Source organism: Podarcis melisellensis (assembly GCF_964234715.1).
Source record: "Podarcis melisellensis genome assembly, chromosome: 4".
Lineage (NCBI taxonomy): Eukaryota > Metazoa > Chordata > Lepidosauria > Squamata > Lacertidae > Podarcis > Podarcis melisellensis.
The window spans coordinates 104,046,821-104,068,384 of record NC_138531.1 but is presented as its reverse complement, the minus strand read 5'-3'; the positions used below and the strand labels follow the sequence as shown (position 1 = coordinate 104,068,384).

The window sequence follows — 21,564 nt, the reverse complement described above, 5'->3', positions numbered from 1 at the left end:
TCCCCCCCCCAGCAGCTCTTTGCGGCGGGGGAGCAGCCTCACTTTTCTTGACTTTAAGAAAGCCGACTTCATGAAACTTAGGGAAGTGCTGGGTGAGATCCCATGGACAGTAATACTAAAAGGAAAGGGAGTTCATGATGGCTGGGAGTTTGTTAAGAGGGAGATAGTAAAAACACAACTTCAGGCAATACCAATGAGACGGAAACATGGAAGGTGCCTAAAGAAGCCAGGGTGGCTATCTAAAGAACTTTTAACTGAGTTAAGATTAAAAAAGGATGTGTACAAAAAATGGAAAAGGGGGGAAACCACCAAAGAGGAATTCAAACAAATAGCCAGCACGTGTAGACACAAAGTCAGAAAAGCTAAAGCACAGAATGAACTCAGGCTTGCTAGAGAGGTTAAAAGCAACAAACAAGGCTTTTATGGGTATGTTCGTAGCAAAAGGAAGAACACAGAAACAGTGGGGTCACTCAGAAATGCAAACAGGGGACACAGAAAGGCTGAACTCCTCAATGCCTTTTTTGCCTCAGTCTTCTCTGATAAAGAAAACAATGCCCGACCTGAAGAATTTGGAGCAAATGATTCAGCAGAGGAAACACAGCCCAGAATAACTAAGGAGATAGTACAAGAATACTTGGCTAGTCTAGATGTATTCAAGTCTCCAGGGCCAGATGAACTGCATCCAAGAGTATTAAAAGAACTGGCAGATGTGATCTCAGAACCACTGGCAGTCATCTTTGAGAATTCCTGGGAAACAGGCGAAGTCCCGGCAGACTGGAGGAGGGCAAATGTTGTCCCTATTTTCAAAAGGGGGGAAAGAGAGGACCCAAATAATTACCGCCCAGTCAGTCTGACATCAATACCAGGGAAGATTCTGGAGCAGATCATTAAGCAAACAGTCTGTGAACACCTAGAAAGGAATGCAGTGTCACCAATAGTCAGCATGGATTTCTGAAAAATAAGTCATGTCAGACTAACCTGATCTCGGTTTTTGACAGAATTACAAGCCTGGTAGATGAAGGGAACGCAGTGGATGTAGCCTACCTTGATTTCAGCAAGGCATTTGACAAGGTGCCCCATGATATTCTTGTAAAGAAGCTGGTAAAATGCGGTCTTGACTATGCTACCACTCAGTGGATTTGTAACTGGCTGACTGACCGAACCCAAAGGGTGCTCATCAATGGTTCCTCTTCATCCTGGAGAAGAGTGACTAGTGGGGTGCCACAGGGTTCTGTCTTGGGCCCGGTCTTATTCAACATCTTTATCAACGACTTGGATGATGGACTCAAGGGCATCCTGATCAAATTTGCAGATGACACCAAACTGGGAGGGGTGGCTAACACCCCAGAGGACAGGATCACACTTCAAAACGACCTTTCCAGATTACAGAACTGGGCCAAAACAAACAAGATGACTTTTAACAAGGAGAAATGTAAAGTATTGCACTTGGGCAAAAAAAATGAGAGGCACAAATACAAGATGGGTGACACCTGGCTTGAGAGCAGTACATGTGAAAAGGATCTAGGAGTCTTGGTTGACCACAAACTTGACATGAGCCAACAGTGTGACGCGGCAGCTAAAAAAGCCAATGCAATTCTGGGCTGCATCATAGGAGTATAGCATCTAGATCAAGGGAAGTAATAGTGCCACTGTATTCTGCTCTGGTCAGACCTCACCTGGAGTACTGTGTCCAGTTCTGGGCACCACAGTTCAAGAAGGACACTGACAAACTGGAACGTGTCCAGAGGAGGGCAACCAAAATGGTCAAAGGCCTGGAAACGATGCCCTATGAGGAACGGCTAAGGGAGCTGGGCATGTTTAGCCTGGAGAAGAGGAGGTTAAGGGGTGATATGATCAGGGGCGCCGACTTATAAAAAATATTGGGGGGGCCCATACCGGGGTCCTGCCCCGGGAAGTTTTCTAAATTTTAGATGAAAATTAGTGAGTTTTAAAGTTTTTTAAAAGTATTTTAGAGTCATATGATCAACATTAGAACCCCGAAAACTCGACTCTCTATAACTCCACACTCCGGGAAACTCGACAAGCCTGAAACACTTTTTGGCTTTGAAAAAAGAAACAAAACATAAACACGCACGGTATTTTCGTAAAAAGCTAATTTAATTTACAGTAACAATTATGCTTATAGACTATTACAGAGCAGTGAATATATAGCTCTGAAAAGACTGAAATGATATTTAAATAAATTCTAAACTATCATTAAAAGAATAAAACATAAAATATTGCTGTCGCACAGTAATAGCGCTTTGATTAATAAGTGAAATAGCTAATTTAAGCTTACTTTGAATAAGGCTGAGGGTTCATTAAATAAAAATAATATCTCAAAGTTAATGCTTTAATACAGTTAATAAAGTTAATACAGTATGCCTAATACTGTATGTAAATACTGTAATACTGTATGTAAATAACGGGCTTTAATTGGGTCTTACACCCTAAAAATATTTAAGTATTTGAAAATAACTAATACAGTACTAATGTAATATAGAAATACAGTACTAAACTAGTACTAATATTTCGAAACTGAAAATTTAACATTCTGTATGTATTTAATTCTCTATTTTATAAAGTTTTTTAATATCTGACAGTGAGTTTGGAGTAGCCCAATGCAAAAATCCTGAGGATCCATGTGGATCCATGCTTTGTAACCACGTTTTTGCACCACTGTGACCCTAGGCAACAGTGGGTGCGTGATTTTTTTGGTGCAAGATGTAGCCATGAACATGCTATGTGATCTGATGGTGAATTTGGGGTGACCCAATGCAAAAATCCTGAGGATCCATGTGGATCCGTGCTTTGTAACCACGTTTTTGCACCATTGTGGCCCCAGGCCACAGTGGGTGCGTGATTTTTTTTGGTGCAGGCTGTAGCCATGGACATGCTATGTTATCTGATGGTGAATTTGGGGTGACCCAGTGCAAAGATCCTGTGGATCCATGCTTTGTAACCACGTTTTTGCACCATTGCAGCCCCAGGCAACAGTGGGTGCGTGATTTTTTTGGTACAGACTGTAGCCATGGACATGTAATGTGATCTGATGGTGAATTTGGGGTGACCCAATGCAAAAATCCTGAGGATCCATGTGGATCCGTGCTTTGTCACCACGTTTTAAATGGGGAGGGAAGGAAAAACACAGAAGGGACAAGAAGCACAAGAGGGGTGTGCGGAGAAGCAGCTGGCTAAGAATGCAGGGGAGGAGTTTAATGGGGTGGGGGGGGGAGGAAAGGAAGGCAAAAGTTCCCCCCCCCCAAGCCAGCCCTCTCTCTCTCTCTCCCACCTGCATGTTTTTCGGCTGCCTGCGAGTCCCTAGAGCACGGAGAGGAGGAGGTGGTGGGCTGGAGCCTGCACGCAGTGTGACTAGGAAAGAATTAGAAGGAAGGACTCGATCCTTTCCTTAACCCTCTGCTTGCCAGGAGGGCAGGGGATTCCCTGCTCTTTGTTGAGTTTGAGCAAACGCAGCAACAGAAGCGGGTGGGCAGTAAGACCCTGAGGCAGAATGCAGGAAAGCAGCAGCTTCTGCCTTCCCTCCGCCCGACCACCCGATCTTATTTTTGCCTGATTTTTGCCCCTGCGCTCGGGCTCCAGGGACCACACATTCGCTCAATAATTTTCTTAAATTATTGGGGGGGGCAGAGCCCCCCCAAACGAATTTTTGAGGGGGCTCGGGCCCCTTCAGGCCCCATGGAGTCGGCGCCTATGGATATGATAGCCATGTTCAAATATATAAAAGGATGTCACATAGAGGAGGGAGAAAGGTTGTTTTCTGCTGCTCCAGAGAAGCGGACACGGAGCAATGGTTCCAAACTACAAGAAAGAAGATTCCACCTAAACATTAGGAAGAACTTCCTGACAGTAAGAGCTGTTCGACAGTGGAATTTGCTGCCAAGGAGTGTGGTGGAGTCTCCTTCTTTGGAGGTCTTTAAGCAGAGGCTTGACAACCATATGTCAGGAGTGCTCTGATGGTGTTTCCTGCTTGGCAGGGGGTTGGACTCAATGGCCCTTGTGGTCTCTTCCAACTCTATGATTCTATGATTCTATGACTCACCCTGAAGTTGAGGGGGCCCATGTGGAGATTGTTGCAGAGGAGTTCACACGTCTCGGAAGAAGGCTCCTTGCCCTTGCACAAAGAGGGCTGGAGAGGGTTGCCTATGCCACGGAAGTACTTCTCGGTCCAGGGGTAGACCACCAGCAGGCTGCAGAGAAGGAACAAAGGAAGGAAGGAAGGAGAAAGGGAGAGGCATGGATGGTTATTATCCAGGTGGAAAGAGGAGCACCTGCCCAACCTCCTTAGAGAGGCAACCAGCGCCTGGCCTTACCGGACAAGGATATCCCCACCAATGGCGGCCATGTTGACTTTTCTGCAGGCAGTGTTGATGAGCTGCTTCTCCTTTGCGGTCCAGTGCACAATGATGGCTGGCTGTGGGCTGGGAGCTTCTCTCGGCTGCTGGAGAAAACCTTCTGGGCTGAGCTGGAGCTCCTTCCAGGGCTGAAGCCTTTTATACCCTGCGCCAAAGCTCCTCCTCCTGGATTTAAAGAAGCTTCCTTGTTTCTGATTTGACCAAATAATGTCCTGCTTTTCCTTAGGACATCCCTATTTCCTCTGAGAAAGCCTGAAGGGTATGGAGTAATTGTGAGAATATAGTTCCATTCCACCTTAAAAGGGTCAGGCATGACTGTTGTGTATCACATGCCTGTTTACGTCCAGCACAGTCTGCTGGGAACCTCTGTTGTATGTTGCCTTTGTGTTACGGCTGTTTTGCCGGAGACGAAGGGATGCAGACATGTTTTCCTGTGTTTCTGAACAATGCTGAATAAATGCTGTAAATAATGCTTACATCTGCCTCTGTGCACCACATCTGCTGTGTGATGATTTACACACTCTGCTGACAGAGCGGGCACGGGTCTCTAAGCGTATCTGAGGCTCGTGTCGCTGGCTGACTGATGCTGCTCCACTGGAGACCGGTGATCGTCCAGAGTAAGCTGGGGGCCTGCCTGATGCCGTCGTTTCCGCGGCAGTATCCCAACAGTGATGCCGCTCCAGAGCCAAGGAGACAAGCAACTATACAACTTTTAAAAGACACTTGAAGGCAGCCCTGGATAGGGAAGTCCCAAAGGAGCGTCTTCACCCCCATCGCTCAGCCTGGACAGTGAGGTCCTCCTCCTCCAGTGCTTCAGCTACAGTGTACCAGGCAAAGGGCCTTCTTGGCAGTGGCTCCCTCCCTGTGGAAAGACATCAGATGTCAACCTGGGTGGCCTGAAAGATGGACTAGACATATTCATGGAGGAGAAGCTATAATGGCTCCTAGTCTGGCTGGCTCTGCTCTCCCTCCACCATCAGAGGCAGCGATTCTTCTGAATTCCATGTATGTATTTGCCCAGACTGATTCAGGTGACCTTTCAAGGGGCGCAGAATCATCTTTCTCCTGAGAAACACCTGCCTGGGACCTTAACTTTTCTGGCTGTAGGACTTTGGATCACTTTAGCATTCTTCAATTCTTTCTGCACTCCTGCCCCCTTTTATAAATCTGTTCTGCTTCAAAGCCCATATTGTGAACGAAGCTCTTGCTCAGAGATGGGGAACCTGAGGTCTTCTCTTCCAGATGTGGCCTGACTCTGCTTCCCATCCCCACTGACCGTTGGCAGGCAGTGGGCTCCCAATCCCTGCCCTTGTTTAACATCCCTGTCTTCCTACCTTTGCCGCTTCCAACTCTCCCTCTGCTGTTCTCTCCCCACGCTGTCAAACCTGAATGTGAGCTCCCTGGGGCAGAGTCCTGTCCTACATTCCAATTGATACGGTAAATGGTGAAATAATAATCATCATCTGAAAGTGCAATTAATTATCCTCAATGGGCTCAATTATCCTCAAGCAATTGCACCTCTGTTTGCAATGCTTTCTTGGGCCCTGGTACAGATCAGGGCATGTGGCCAGGATTGCCCAGGGCCACCCGTGTCATTGGGAGTGAGGTGGCTGCTTCAGGGGCAGATGCTGGGCTGGAGGACACAGTGGTGAGGCATCGTAGGACAAACACAGCCTGCCACCCCCAAGCTGGCTTGCTGCCTTCAGGTGCAGGAGAGAACATTGTCCCATCTCCAGCACTGAAGACAAAGATTCAGCTTCCAGCTGAATCACGGGACCTGCAGTTTGTTAAGTATTGTGGCTCTTTGAGGGGGTAAACTACACTTCCCAGCAGTCTTTGGGGGAAATCATGTGCTTTCACTGTACGTTGTGTACAGAGCCTTAGAAGATTTGGGTTTCCCCATCCTTCCTGAGGGCGGGGACAAAACCCATCACTCTCATGCCCTGGCTGACCACCATCAGTGACAGAGCACTGGGCTAAATGGATCTTGGTCCAATCTGACAGGGAAGTTTCAAATTTCCCAGGAACTCGGCTTAAAGCCCTGCCAGAGGTATCTATAATTCTGTGTTGAGAGTTACCTGTGAGTAAAAGGGTAAAGGTAAAGGGACCCCTGACCAGTAGGTCTAGTCGTGGCCGACTCTGGGGTTGTGGCGCTCATCTCGCTTTATTGGCCGAGGAAGCCGGCATACAGCTTCCGGGTCATGTGGCCAGCATGACTAAGCCACTTCTGGCGAACCAGAGCTATGCATGGAAACGCTGTTTACCTTCCAGCCAGAGCGGTACCTATTTATCTACTTGCACTTTGACGTGCTTTCGAACTGCTGGGTTGGCAGGAGCAAGGACCAAGCACCGGGAGCTCAACCCGTCGCGGGGATTCAAACCGCTGACCTTCTGATCCGCAAGCCCTAGGCTCTGTGGTTTAACCCACAGCGCCACCCATATCCTAATAGCTGTGAGTAAGACCCATCAAATTCAAGAAGACACCCCTCTAGCTAGACACGCCGAGAACTGCGCTGTTACTTGTTGCCCTTAAATCCCATTTGTATTGGCCATGATTAACTTGATTTTGATGAGTTCTAAGCTCAACAAACTTAGTTTGGATTCCTGATTCCGTTCCTCCCACTGATCAACCAGATGTCCAGGAAGGCGCTTGCTCTGCGCCCGAGGACACCTGGCTGGCAGTCAGAAGGACAAAAGCCACAGGGGGAGCGGCTGCTTCCAAGCCTGGGACTGGGGGAGAACCTTGCCTCTGCTTCGTATGGGAGACAGGGATGTCCATCCCGGCTCACAACCCCCCCCAAAAAGACAGGCAGTGGGCTCCCAATCCCTGCCCTTGTTGAACCTCCCCGTCTTCCTGCCCCTGCCGCTTCCAACTCTCCCTCTGCTGTTCTCTCCCCACGCTGTCAAACCTGAATGTGAGCTCCCTGGGGCAGAGTCCTGTCCTACATTCCAATTGATAAATGGTGAAATAATAATAATCATCTGAAAGTGCACTTAATTATCCTCAGTGGGCTCAATTATCCTCAAGAAACACGTAATTGCATCTCTGTTTGCCATGCTTTCTTGGTAACTGGTACAGATCAGGGCATGTGGCCAGTATTGCCCAGGGCCACCCCTGTCATTGGGAGTGAGGTGGCTGCTTCAGGGGCAGATGCTGGGCTGGAGGACACAGTGGTGAGGCATCGTAGGACAAACACAGCCTGCCACCCCCAAGCTGGCTTGCTGCCTTCAGGTGCAGGAGAGAACATTGTCCCATCTCCAGCACTGAAGACAAAGATTCAGCTTCCAGCTGAATCACCGGAGCTGCAGTTTGTTAAGTATTGTGGTTCTTTGAGGCGGTAAACTACACTTCCTAGCAGTCTTTGGGGGAAATCATGTGCTTTCACTGTACGTTTTGTACAGAGCCTGAGAAGATTTGGGTTTCCCCATCCTTGCTGAGGGTGGGGACAAAACCCATCACCCTCATGCCCTGGCTGACCACCATCAGTGACAGAGCACTGGGCTAAATGGATCTTGGTCCAATCTGACAGGGCAGTTTCAAATTTCCCAGGAACTCACCTTAAAGCCCTGCCGGAAGTATCTATAATTCTGTGTTCAGAGTTACCTGTGAGTAAAAGGGTAAAGGGACCCCTGACCAGTAGGTCTAGTTGTGGCCGACTCTGGGGTTGTGGCGCTCATCTCGCTTTATTGGCCAAGGCAGCCGACATATAGCTTCCGGGTCATGTGGCCAGCATGACTAATCCACTTCTGGCGAACCAGAGCCATGCACAGAAACATTGTTTACCTTCCGGCAGGAGCAGTACCTATTTATCTACTTGTACTTTGACGTACTTTCAAACTGTTGGGTCAGCAGGAGCAGGGAATGAGCAACGGGAGCTCACCTCGCCACGGGGATTCGAACCGCGACCTTCTGATCAGCAAGTCCTAGGCTCTTTGGTTTAACCCACAGCGCCACCCGCATCCTAATAGCTGTGAGTAAGACCCATAAAATTCAAGAAGACAGCCATCTAGCTAGACATGCCGAGAATTGCGCGGTTACTTGTTGCCCTTAAATCCCATTTATATTGGCCATGATTAACTTTATTTTGCTGAGTTCTAAGCTCAACACACTTAGTTTGGATTCCACTGTATGTTCTTATCTGTCAAATGGGAATAATAGGGACTTCCTTTGAAGGACTCTGCTAGATTATTCATTGCTTACCATCAGGCAGCATTTCTTGGCTTCTCAGAGGTGCGTAATACATTGCCCCGTTATGCTCCTGATGAGCTTTGCAAGTTGCAGCGCCATTAAGAAAGGCCGTGCTAGTCCGCCATGACAAGTGCTGCTAGAGAAAGCAGAGATGGAAGGGGGTGTCCTTTGCGGAGTCTAAAGGATTCACCCAGCACACGCTGGAGCTCATGGGGAAAGAACACATGCCCCCCCCCAGACCGTGGCTGAATTCATTCCCCACAACCCAAAGGACAGGCTGTCCCCCAGACGGCACCCAGCGGACAACTGAGCAGATCTCCCACTGAAGATCCATCCTTGCTACCAACCTTGGGGCGTGTAAAAGTGTAAAAGTGTTGCCCGACAATAAATGTTGGAAATGTAATGAGACTGAAGGTACATTCTTTCACCTTTGGTAGACATGCCCAAGGATTAAGACCTTCTGGGAGATGATTTATAACGAAATGAAAAAGGTATTCAAATATACCTTCCTGAAGAAACCAGAGGCCTTTCTTTCTTTAAGCTTCTCATAACTCTGCAATTTCAATTTGTCACCTTCCTGTTCCAAAATTTCCCAGTATTTTGGCCATTTGGCCTCCATATTAAGTTTTTTCAAAGCTTTCGCTTCCATAGGTGATAACCACCTTGGGGTTTTACTCTCCAAATAGTCTTTATATCTTATCCAGACATTAAACAGTGCTTTCCTGACAATATGGTTTTTAAATGCCTTATGTGCTTTGACCTTGCCGTACCACAAGTATGCATGCCACCCGAATACATTATCATGACCTTCAAGATCTAAAATGTCTGTATTCTCAAGAAGCAGCCATTCCTTCAACCAGCAAAAAGCTGCTGATTCATAATAGAGTTTGAGATCTGGCAGGGCAAACCCCCCTCTGTCTTTAGCATCAGTGAGTATCTTAAATTTTATTCTGGGCTTTTTGCCCTGCCAGACAAATCTAGAGATATCTCTTTGCCACTTCTTGAAACAGTCCATCTTGTCAATAATTTGCAATGATTGAAACAAGAACAGCATTCTCGGCAGTACATTCATCTTAATAACAGCTATTCGACCAAGCAAGGAAAGCTTCAAATTCGACCAAGTTTCTAGATCTTTTTTCACTTCTGACCAACATTTCTCATAGTTATCTTTAAATAAATTCACATTCTTAGAAGTCATGTTCACCCCCAGGTATTTTACCTTCTTTACTAATGTTAAATCTGTCCCCTTCTGAAACCTCTCTCTCTCAATCGGCGTCAAATTTTTCTCCAAAACCTTGGTTTTTAACTTATTCAATTTAAACCCTGCCACTTGACCAAATTCCTGGATTAGTTCTAGAGCCCTCTTGGTACTAGATACTGGCTCCTGTAATGTCAATACTAGGTCATCTGCAAAAGCTTTAAGTTTGTATTGTTTAACTCCGACCTGAATACCTTGAATCAAGTGGTCCCTTCTAATCATATTTAGCAAAACCTCCAGGACCGAAATAAAGAGCAATTGGGAAATTGGGCAGCCTTGTCGTGTCCCTTTCTCAATTTTAAATTCTTCTGTCACCACATTATTGACTAACCATTTAGCCTTTTGTTCGGAATAGATCGCACCTATACCGTTTTCAAAGTTTTGACCAACCCCCATCCCCTGAAGAATTTTCTTCATAAAACTCCAAGAAATATTGTCAAAGGCTTTCTCCGCATCTACAAATATCAAAACTGCTTTTGTGTTAATGTTCACTTGTAATTTTTCCAAAATGTTAATTACGTTCCTCATATTATCAGATAGATGTCTACCAGGGAGAAAGCCAGCTTGGTCTTTATGTATCACCTCTGCTAGTACTTTTTTCAATCTTTTAACCAAAATGTCTGCAAAGATTTTGTAATCCATGGTAAGCAGGGATATGGGGCGAGGGTGGCCTACCAATTTGGATGATGATGATGATGAAGAAGAAGAAGAAGAATTACTATATTGGCGCCTTGTAGCTGCCTCTTCTCTCCACTCAGAGCTCCCCTTGCTTTCTTCACAGGGCTGGAACAGGAGCTGCTCAGGCATCCCCTTCTGGAAGGCTGTGGTGCACGGTCCCTGCTTAGGGGTCCTGATCCTGCAGCCCCTTCTCTTCACCACCCATGGGCTCTCCCCCCCCCGACTTGCTGCATGAGCTCCATATGCAGGGATGACTTTGCAGATCTCCCCAGCCTCCTGCTGAGTCAGACCTCCCCCCCCCATAGCTCCTGTTGCAAGAGGCCGACCTGTTGCTCAGGAGGAGGTGAAAATGACTCTGCTGCAGATCACCCAAGCAGCAGCGATTCTGACACAGCAAAAATATACTTTCGCCCTGCGGGCATTGGAATTAAAGGAGCATAACTCCTGAACTGAACCTGTCGTGTCCTCAGGGCAGTGGAACTCTCTGCCACTGGAGATTCAGGGGGCACCTTCTATGCAAAGCTTTAGTTGCCTGCTGAAAACATTTCTATTCCTCCTGGACTGTGCAGGCAATTAAGAACACATCCTTTTGCAAATGGTTAATCGATGTCTGTTCACTTTTTCAAAGGTTAAACAGGTATTATGTCTTTACTGAGGTAAATCTCTTGGATATAGTTTTGTATGACACAGTGGTGTACAAATATTTTTATAAATGAATATGAAATGTTTTTATAAATACATATGAATGAAGGAAATAAACAAATGAGGAGAACTGGGCTCCAGTTGCTCCCACTGGCCAACCAGATGCTCCCGTTGCTCCCACTGGCCAACGGAAGCTCCCCCCTCCCCCAGTCACAGGCACTCAGTGGCTCAGAGCATATCCCCTCAACTGTGCCAGAACAAATGGGACATCTCATTTTTCCCTGCGTGAGCTTGGCAGTCATTTGGTGCCCCCTGCTCTCAGGCGTTGTCGGAATGCGATTTCCCCTCGAAAAAAGCACATTGGGGGGACCAGGGACCTTGTGTGCGTCAGGTGATTCACGCAGGAGTGCGGCCCCAGAAGATGGGGTCCCGCTTTCCCCCCATGTGGCATTTGACAGTGTGCCATGGGCTGGCTTAAAGGAGCCTGGTAGCCACTGTGCCCAAGGTCCACCGAAAGGTCGTCTTCTGATGCTGTGAATGTAATATCTTATTCTGAAATATTGTTTTGAGTTTGGGGTGGGTGGCTTAGCCTGTATGATGCTGGAGCGAGTCCCTTCTCATTCCTGGACCCAGCGAGGGTTGAAATCCTTTGCTGAAGGAGCCAGGCAGCTTTCTGGGCCAGCGAATGGCCTGAGGGTGCCAGGAAGGCACTTGCTCTGCCCCCGAGGACACCTGGCTGGCAGTCAGAAGGACAAAAGCCACAGGGGGAGCGGCTGCTTCCAAGCCTGGGACTGGGGGAGAACCTCGCCTCTGCTTCGTCTGGGAGAAAGGGATGTCCATCAAGTTAATCATGTTAATCATGGTGAATATAAATGGGATTTAAGGGCAACAAGTAACAGTGCAGTTCTCGGCGTGTCTAGCTAGAGGGATGTCTTCTTGAATTTGATGGGTCTTACAGGTAACTCCCATCACAGAGAAGTAGATACCTCTGGCAGGGCTTTAGGGCAAGTTCCTGGGAAATTTGAAACTGCCCTGTCAGACTGGACCAAGATCCATTTAGCCCAGTGCTCTGTCACTGATGGTGGTCAGCCAGCGCATGAGGGTGATGGGTTTTGTCCCCACCCTCAGCAAGGATGGGGAAACCCAAATCTTCTCAGGCTCTGTACTCAACGTACAGTGAAAGCACATGATTTCCCCCAAAGACTGCTGGGAAGTGTAGTTTACCCCCTCAAAGAGCCACAATACTTAACAAACTGCAGCTCCCGTGATTCAGCTGGAAGCTGAATCTCTTTCTTCAGTGCTGGAGATGGGACAATGTTCTCTCCTGCACCTGAAGGCAGCAAGCCAGCTTGGGGGTGGCAGGCTGTGTTTGTCCTACGATGCCTCACCACTGTGTCCTCCAGCCCAGCATCTGCCCCTGAAGCAGCCACCTCACTCCCAATGACAGGTGTGGCCCTGGGCAATCCTGGCCACATGCCCTGATCTGAACCAGGGCCCAAGAAAGCATGGCAAAAAGAGGTGCAATTACTTGAGGATGATTGAGCCCATTGAAGATAATTAATTGCACTTTCAGATGATGATTATTACTTCACCACGTATCAATTGAGGGCCCTTGGATGTAGGACAGGACTCTGCCCCAGGGAGCTCACATTCAGGTTTGACAGCGTGGGGAGAGAACAGCAGAGGGAGAGTTGGAAGTGGCAGGGGTAGGAAGCCAGGGAGGTTCAACTAGGGCAGGGATTGGGAGCCCACTGCCTGCCAATGGGAAGCAGAGTCAGACCACATCTGGAAGAGAAGACCTCAGGTTCCCCATCTCTGAGCAAGAGCTTCGTTCATAATATGGGCTTTGAAGCAGAACAGATTTATAAAAGGGGGCAGGAGTGCAGAAAGAATTGAAGAATTCTAAAGTGATCCAAAGTCCTACAGCCAGAAAAGGTAAGGTCCCAGGCAGGTGCTTCTCAGGAGAAAGATGATTCTGCGCCCCTTGAAAGGTCACCTGAATCAGTCTGGGCAAATACACACATGGGATTCAGAAGAATCGCTGCCTCTGATGGTGGAGGGAGAGCAGAGCCAGCCAGACTAGGAGCCATTAGAGTTTCTCCTCCATGAATATGTCTAGTCCATCTTTCAGGCCACCCAGGTTGACATCTGATGTCTTTCCACAGGGAGGGAGCCACTGCCAAGAAGGCCCTTTGCCTGGTACACTCTAACTGAATCACTGAAGGAGGACCTCAGTGTCCGGGCCGAGCGATGGGGGTGGAGACGCTCCTTCAGATGTCTTCTAAAGCCTTTATACTTGCTTACAGTATCTCCTTGGCACAGGGGTGGCATTACTCCATACCCTCCAGGATTTCTCAGAGGAAAATAGGCATGTCTAAAGGAAAATCACAGCATTCTTTGATCAAATCAGAAACCAGGTCGGCTTCTGTAAATCTGGGAGGAGGAGCTTTGGCGCAGGGTATAAAAGGCTTCAGCCCTGGAAGGAGCTCCAGCTCAGCCCAGAAGGTTTTCTTCAGCAGCCGAGAGAAGCTCCCAGCCCACAGCCAGACATCATGACTGAGATGCAGATCATCATCGATATGGGGATGACAATGGAGGGGCCCACCATGGGTGGAGATATCCTTGTCCGGTAAGGCCAGGCGCTGGTTGCCTCTCTAAGGAGGTTGGGCAGGTGCTCCTCTTTCCACCTGGATAATAACCATCCATGCCTCTCCCTTTCTCCTTCCTTCCTTCCTTTGTTCCTTCTCTGCAGCCTGCTGGTGGTCTACCCCTGGACCCAGAGGTTCGTCGGTGGCATAGGGAATGCTTTCCAGCCTTCCCCCTCATTAGGATCCTCTCCAGCCCTCTTTGCACAAGGGCAAGGAGGCTTTTTCCGAGATGCGTGAATTGCTCTGCGACAAGCTCCACATGGACCCCCTCAACTTCAGGGTGAGGATGCTCCCCCGCCCCAAGGGGATGCCTGGCGGGGGGGTACTGGGGAGTGCCGTGTGTGTGTGTGTGTGTGTGTGTGTCACTCTGGGTCTCTCACAGGACATAAAACATGGTAAGACATTAGACATTTCCTGTTACAGGGTTGCATTCAGATTTCAGTTAGTTTTTCATTTCCTTGACATCTGGTGGGAGGGCATTCCACAGGGCGGGCGCCACAAGCGAGAAGGCCCTCTGCCTGGTTCCCTGTAACCTCACCTCTCACACTAAGGGAACTGCCAAAAGGGTCGCCTTCAAAGGTAGCCCCACATGGGGGGCATTGCAGTAGTCCAAGCTGGAGATAACCAGAGCATGCACCACCCTGGCAAGACAGTCCGCAGGCAGGTAGGGTCTCATCCTGTGGACCAGATGGAGCTGGGAAACCGCTGCCCTGGAAACAGAAATGACCTGTGCCTCCGTTGACAGCTGTGAGTCCAAAATGACTCCCAGGCTGTGCACCTGGTCCTTCAGGGGCACAGTTACCCCATTCAGGACCAGGGAGTCCCCCCCCATGCGCTTGCCCCCAGTCCACCCTAAACAGTGCTTCTGTCTTGTCAGAATTCAGTGTCAATCTGTTGAATCTGCTGTGGGATCTGTTGTGGGGGAGGGTGTCCCACACATGGGCCCCCTGGCAGAAGGAGTCACCCTCTCTTTCTATTCCAGCTCCTGGGCGAGGTCCTCAGAACCCTCCTGCTAGCCCCCCCCCTTGAACAGGAATTCACCCCTGCTTACCACCATGCCTTCCACAAGCTGGTCGGGGTGGTGGCTCATGCGCTGGCCTGTCGGTCCCACTGAGACACCCCCCAGGGAGAAGCGGCCGCCTCCTGCTGGTCTCCCCTTCCAGCTCCCATGTGACGCTTGACCCTCTAATAAATCCTCCCTCTGCAATCTGACCTGGCATCCTGTGTCTCCTTCTCTGGGACGGGGGGGGCAGGCCTGGGGGGGGTTAGTTGGGGGGCGTGGAAAGGGGGGTCTTCTCTGTCACTCAAGAGGAATCATTAAGCACCAGTGGGGGGTTTTAGGGCGCTATGGCATTTTGTCCCCCCCTAAGCTGCAGTGCTTTCAGAGCCAGAGACCCCTGCTGTGTCCCCAAATCCTTTATCCCCCAAATTCCTGGCAACGTCCCCCCCCCACAGATGCTCCCAGGGCCCCACTGGTTTCATTGGCTGTCTCCCCACCCATTTCTTGGTGTTTGCCCCTGGTCTGTTGCCCTCTCTGTGATTCCTTCTGTGGAGAAATTGGGGGGAGAGACTCAGAGGGGGATGCGGACCCTCCCCCTGCCTGGATTCCATCCACCAGAATAAGGGGTGGGGGTACCAACATGGCCACCCAGGGAGACCCCCAAGGGCCACTCTCCCCCCGCAATGCCCCTCCCTGCCTCTTTCCAGATGGGTGTCGGGGACGGAGCTGCCTCCGAATCGGCAGAGAGAGGGGGGAATTCATTTCGTTTTATCCATTTATTTCTTCATTAAATTTGTGGGTTCAAAGGATGGAATTACGATATAAAAACACAAAACGCATAATCAAATAAAAACGAAGACAACCCAATAAATACCCCCGCCAACATATTTCACACCCATAATAACATCAAAGGAGTTTACCACCTTCATTGGAATTTCAAACAAAGCGATGCAAAATGAAACGCCAGGTGGGCAGCGAAATCGCATTCTGACATTGCGTGAGAGCAGGGGGCCCCAAAGGACTGCCATGCTCACACAGGGAAAAATGAGATGTCTGTTTGTTCTGGCACAGTTGAGGGGATATGCTCTGAGCCACTGAGTGCCTGCGACTGGGGGAGGGGAGAGGAAAGCACGGGAGGGGGAGGGGGCTGGGGGGCTTCCATTGGACATCTGGTTGGCTCAGCTCTCCTCATTTGTTTATTTCCTTCATTCACATCTATTTATAAAAACATTTCATATTTATTTATAAAAATATTTCATATTTATTTATAAAAATATTTGTACACCACTGTGTCATACAAAAGTATATCCAAGAGATTTACATCAGTAAAGACATAATACCTGTTTAATCATTGAAAAGGTTGTTACGGAAGGGGGGGCATGTCTTCTTCACTACAATATATTTGCTCAATTTCTCTAGGATTCCATCACCCCTCCCCTGTCCTCCCTAATTCCTCAAGTAAGGTGTCAAGACCCTAATCCTGTCAAATCACTCTGCCAAACCTTTCCTCCGGGCAATGCCAGGTGACAGACTATGCATACACTCAGGAAGCGCTTATCTGCGCATATCTCCAGCTCTGCATATTCCCCCCTCCCTCCTCTTTATGTTAATCCGGTGTAACCCAACCTCTCCTTAATGTATTCATGATGTACCGTAATCTGTGTAACTCAACCATTCCTTAATGTATTCATGATGTAACTGGGATGTATTTTGCACTGTATTCTGGGACATGGAGGGAGTTTCAAAAGTTCATGTCACCCCTTTCTCGCTGTTCAGTCTCGTCTTGAACCTGTTGCGCAATAAACCTTGGATCTCCGCATTTTGCTCCTGTCCGGCTGAGCTCATTTTTCTTCCTCAGGGACCCGCGGACACTTAGTCCGACGAGCTGGGTGGCAGTGTAGCCCTGCACCCAGATTTTAGCCGTAACAGTTGGCGCCCAACGTGGGGCATGTGGTTCTCCCGCGTTGCTGACCGGGTGCCCCGAAATCTTCAGCCGGCACCAGGCCATTTTGCCTGGGAAGATCCTTTGGACCCCCGGCCATCTTCCGGGCGGTAATCGAAAGCCCCAGGAGTTCAGCCGGGAAGCAAAGAGGGATCCAGCCGGCTTATTCATCGATCCCGGGATCATCATCGAAGACGCGTGAGTATAAGGAAAAGGAAAATCCAGTGCACTGGTGGGAAGGGGGTGGAAGTCTCCTGGCAACTGAATTCTCTGCCCTCCTCTCTATCGCTCCTTCTCGCCTATCTCTTGGTCCAATTGGTGAGAGAGACCGTGGACTGCTGCTCGACCCGAAAGGGGGGTTCTGAGCTCTATCTCTTTCTCTTCTCAAACCCTCCAGTCAGCCGCACCAATTGAGAGTCCGAAAGTAAGACGGAGAGACCCGGCTTGGAAAGACAGCCGACTCTCTGCAACGGGCATCTCAGTTGAAAGCAAGGGGCTGGAGTTCTTCTTCCGGACTTCCCGAGCGCACTTACAGAGGGGCAGGAAGGGGTCTGGCTTTCTATCCCAATCCCAGCTGCACTGGTCGGTGCCACGTAACACGTGTATCGTGCGTGAGCCCGCTTCCAAAAGCAAGGGGGATTTTTGGTTCAATTATATTTGCTCAATTTCTCTAGGACTCCATCACCCCTCCCCTGTCCTCCATAATCCCTCAAGTAAGGTGTCAAGACCCTAATCCTGTCAAATCACTCTGCCAAACCTTTCCTCCGGGCAATGCCAGGTGACAGACTATGCATACACTCAGGAAGCGCTTATCTGCGCATATCTCCAGCTCTGCATATTTCCCCCTCCCTCCTCCATATGTTAATCCGGTGTAACCCAACCTCTCCTTAATGTATTCATGATGTAATCTGTGTAACCCAAACTTTCCTTAATATATTCATGATGTAACTGGGATGTATTTTGCACTGTATTCTGGGACATGGAGGGAGTTTCAAAAGTTCATGTCACCCCTTTCTCGCTGTTCAATCTCGTCTTGAACCTGTTGCGCAATAAACCTTGGATCTCCGCATTTTGCTCCTGTCCGGCTGAGCTCATTTTCTTCCGCAGGGACCTGAGGACACTTAGTCCGACGAGCTGGGTGGCAGTGTAGCCCCGCACCCAGATTTTAGCCGTAACACAGCCCTGTGAAGAAAGCAAGGGGAGCTCTGAGTGGAGAGAAGAGGCAGCTACAAGGCGCCATGATAGGACTTCTTCTTCTTCTTCTTCATCATCATCATCATCATCATCAAAATTGGTAGGCCACCCTATACCCGCAGGTCTCAGGCGGTTCACAGGATAAAATCACAACGTAAAAAAACGAAATGCATATTGAAAACAGAAGCAGTCCAATATGTGCCATGGACTTGGGGAGTGTTGAAGGAGAGGCAGCTGTTGTCGGCTGCAGGATAAAGGGCCAAGGAGACTTGCGCTCAAACCCCTGCTCAAAAGCTTGCCTCTGTTTGGCCTGGCCACCTCCCTGGGTCTTTGTGGGGATTGAATGGGACAAGAAGACCCATATCCCAAACTCCTTCGCAGATTACTAGGACACAACAAGGATGGATAAACGAGAGGCTACTCCTAGTTCTAAGCATGACATTCAAGGAAGGCCCTTCAAGCGTCCCTATTCCCCAGTTTCTGATTTGATCCCGGAATGTCCCACTTTCCCTTAGGATATCCCTGTTTTCATCAGGGAAATGGTGGAGGGTATGGAGTCATGCAACCCCCGAGCCAAGGAAATAAGTAACTATACGAGCTTTAGAAGACATCTGAAGGCAGCCCTGGAAAGGGAAGTTTGTGAATGTTTTATTGTGTTTTTGTATATGTTGGACGCCGCCGAGAGTGGCTGCGGCAACCCAGTCAGATGGGCAGGGCATGAATTATATCCTCTTATGGAATAGGATGTCCCTATCTTCACCAGACAGAGAGGTATGTCAGGGCAGCCGGCACTTGGATGCAACAGCCACGTGGCATCCATTAAGAGGGACCGCTGCCCAATCGACTGTTTCAGCCCACTCCCCAGCCTGGTGCCAATGCCATGCAGCCCACAGTGTTTGCGCAACACACAAGTTATGACAGCCGTCCTTGGACTGAGTCGCAGGTGCCGAGTTACTAGCAGAGCAGGTTGGCTTTGCAAGAGCCAAGAGATCCAGAAACTTAATCGTAGACCCGTAAGGGACTCCAGGGGTCACCTAGTCCAGCCCCCTGCAACGCAGGAATCTCAGCTTAAGCATCCCTGGCAATTGGCTATTCAACCTCTGCTTCACAACCTCCAAGGAAGGAGACTCCACCTCCGCTTGTGAGAGTCTGTTGCACTGCTGAACTGTTCTTACTGTCAGAGAGCTTTTCCGAATGATCAGCCGGAATCTCACTTCTTGCATCTTGAAGCCTTTGGTTCGAGTCCTGCCCTCCAGAGCAGGAGAAAACAAGCACACTCCTTCCTCGATGGGACAACCCTTGAGATATTTGAAGATGGCTCTCATATCTCCTCTCAGTCTCCTCTTCTCCCGGCTTAACATACCCAGCTCCTTCAACCGCTCCTCATACGGCTTGCCTTCCATACCCTTGATCATCCTGGTCACCCTCCTCTGCACACCTTCCAGCTTGTCCACATCCTTCTTAAACTGTGGTGCCCAGAAGTGGACACCATGTTCCAGGTGTGGTCTGCCCAAGGCAGAAGAGAGCAGGACTATGACTTCCCTGGATCTGGACACTAGATTTCTGTGGAAGCAGATTAGAATAGTATTAGCTTTTTTTGCTGCTGCTGCATCACACTGTGGACTCATGTTGAGCTTGTGGTCCACCAAGACTCCTAGATCCTTTTCACATGTACTGCTAGTAAGCCAGGTCTCCCCCACATTACATTGATTTTTATTTCTCCATTCCAATTATGCATAAAATAGTCTTTTAAAGTTTATTGTGCTTTTTCATATATTTCTTGATCATCTAATAAATTCGCATTCAATCTCCAACGAAAAGTCTATTCCTATAATTTCACACAAAATTGGATTATGATCTGAAAGAGTTTTTGGTTGACTGTTGAGGTCATTTTGAATCCCAATTGTGTCTTCTGCAGCATTAGCTACCATTCCCAGTTTGGTGTCAACTGCAAATTGGATGAGCACCCCCTCAATTCCTTCATCCAAGTTCTTTATAAAGACGTCAAACAAGACAGACCCAGGACAGCACACTGCGCACACCACTTATCACTTCTCCCCAGGTTGATGAGGAACCATTAAGGAGTCCTCTTTGGGTTTGGTCAGTCAACCAGCTACCAATCCACCAAATTGTTACCTTGTTCAACCTCCATTTAACAGCTTCCTCGCTAGAATATCATGGGGGATTTTGTCAAAAGGCTCACTGAATTCAAGATACACTATGTCCACAGCATTCCCCTGATCCACCAAGTTTGTAACTCCGTCCAAAAAGAGAAGAAAGAAAGAAGGAAAGAAATCAGATTGGTCTGGCTGACTTATTTTGGGGAAACCTATGCTGGGTCTCAGTAATAGCAGCATCTTTTCCTAAATGCTAGTAGACTGACTGCTGACGTATCTAACAGGCTGAGCAAAAGCGCAACTGCTCTGGCTTACCTACCGCTTCATTTGGGGAACTCAAGCCCAGATCCTCAGTTATAGACGGCCCAGAGAGCCCCGCTTGGCTCTGCAGATCAGCTCATCCAGCTGACGGGACAAACGACCTTCCAGCCATCTTCAGCATCCAGGATCACATACCCTCCACCATTTCTCTGATGACAAGAGGGCCGTCCATCAGCCTAGCAATTCCCTCTGCCAAAAGAGGAAGACAGCTGATTGACGGGCAGCTTTCAGGCCCAGATCATGCACAAGACCTTTGGTGCTGTTTTCTCACAGGAAAGTGTTTCTGGTTTTGTTTTGCTCAGAACTTTCCCCAGCCCTGCATCTGGGAACTGGTCAGTCAAATAACCAGGCAGCAACAGGACACAGAACCCCAAGTCAAGTGATTTTCATATCAGCGTTGAGGGTCTTTTCTGCCTTGCAATGCATCAGGTACTCCACTAATGTTTTGATTTGCTTTTGCCAAGGAATTATGGGTGCATCAACACCCGAAACTTAAATCACTTGCAAATCACTCCTGCTCCTTGCAGTAAATAACCTCAGGTGCAGTAGGTTTCTTGAGTTTAGATTTCTGTTAAGAGACCGCTGACACTTTTACACTTTTACACGCCCCAAGGTTGGCAGCAAGGATGAATCTTCAATTGGAGATCTGCTCAGTTGTCTGCTTGGTGCCGTCTGGGGGACAGCGTGTCCTTTGGGTTGTGGGGAATGAATTCAGCCATGGTCTGGAGGGGTGGGACATGTGTTCTTTCCCATGAGCTCAAGCGTGTGCTGGGTGAATCCTTTAGACTCCGCAAAGGACACCCCCTTCCATCGCTGCTTTCTCTAGCAGCACTTGTCATGGCGGACTAGCATGGCCTTTCTTAATGGCACTGCAACTTGCAAAGCTCATCAGGAGCATAAGGGGGCAATGTATTAGGCACCTCTGAGAAGCCCAGAAATGCTGCCTGGTGGTTAGCAATGAATAATCTAGCACAGTCCTTCAAAGGAAGTCCCTATTATTCCCATTTGACAGATAAGAACATAGAGTGGAATGCAAACTAAGTTTGTTGAGCTTAGAACTCATCAAAATCAAATTAATCATGGCCAATACAAATGGGATTTAAGGGCAACAAGTAACAGCGCAGTTCTCTGCGTGTCTAGCTAGAGGGGTGTCTTCTTGAATTTGATGGGTCTAACTCACAGATATTGGGATGCGGGTGGCG

At 48.6% G+C, this 21,564-nt stretch overlaps 2 protein-coding genes and 1 long non-coding RNA gene across 3 annotated transcripts in view; 1 reads left to right on the top strand and 2 right to left on the bottom strand.

Annotated features, from left to right (window-relative positions):
* Window positions 1-14,921, top strand: part of LOC309369343 (hemoglobin subunit beta-1-like) — a 34,684-nt gene extending 19,763 nt beyond the window's left edge. The window contains exon 3 of the mRNA XM_081910206.1: window positions 14,771-14,921. Coding sequence (XP_081766332.1) covers window positions 14,771-14,902 — 132 coding nt within the window. The 3' untranslated portion in view covers window positions 14,903-14,921. The remainder of the gene's footprint in view (window positions 1-14,770) is intronic.
* Window positions 1-21,564, bottom strand: part of LOC309369359 (hemoglobin subunit beta-like) — a 67,261-nt gene that overhangs the window by 886 nt on the left and 44,811 nt on the right. The window lies entirely within an intron of this gene.
* On the bottom strand, window positions 4,067-20,544 carry LOC309369390. Its single transcript, XR_014168083.1, has 3 exons — window positions 20,357-20,544; window positions 4,332-5,235; window positions 4,067-4,208 (listed from the first exon to the last, which is right to left on the bottom strand). It is a non-coding gene; the product is annotated as an uncharacterized lncRNA (long non-coding RNA).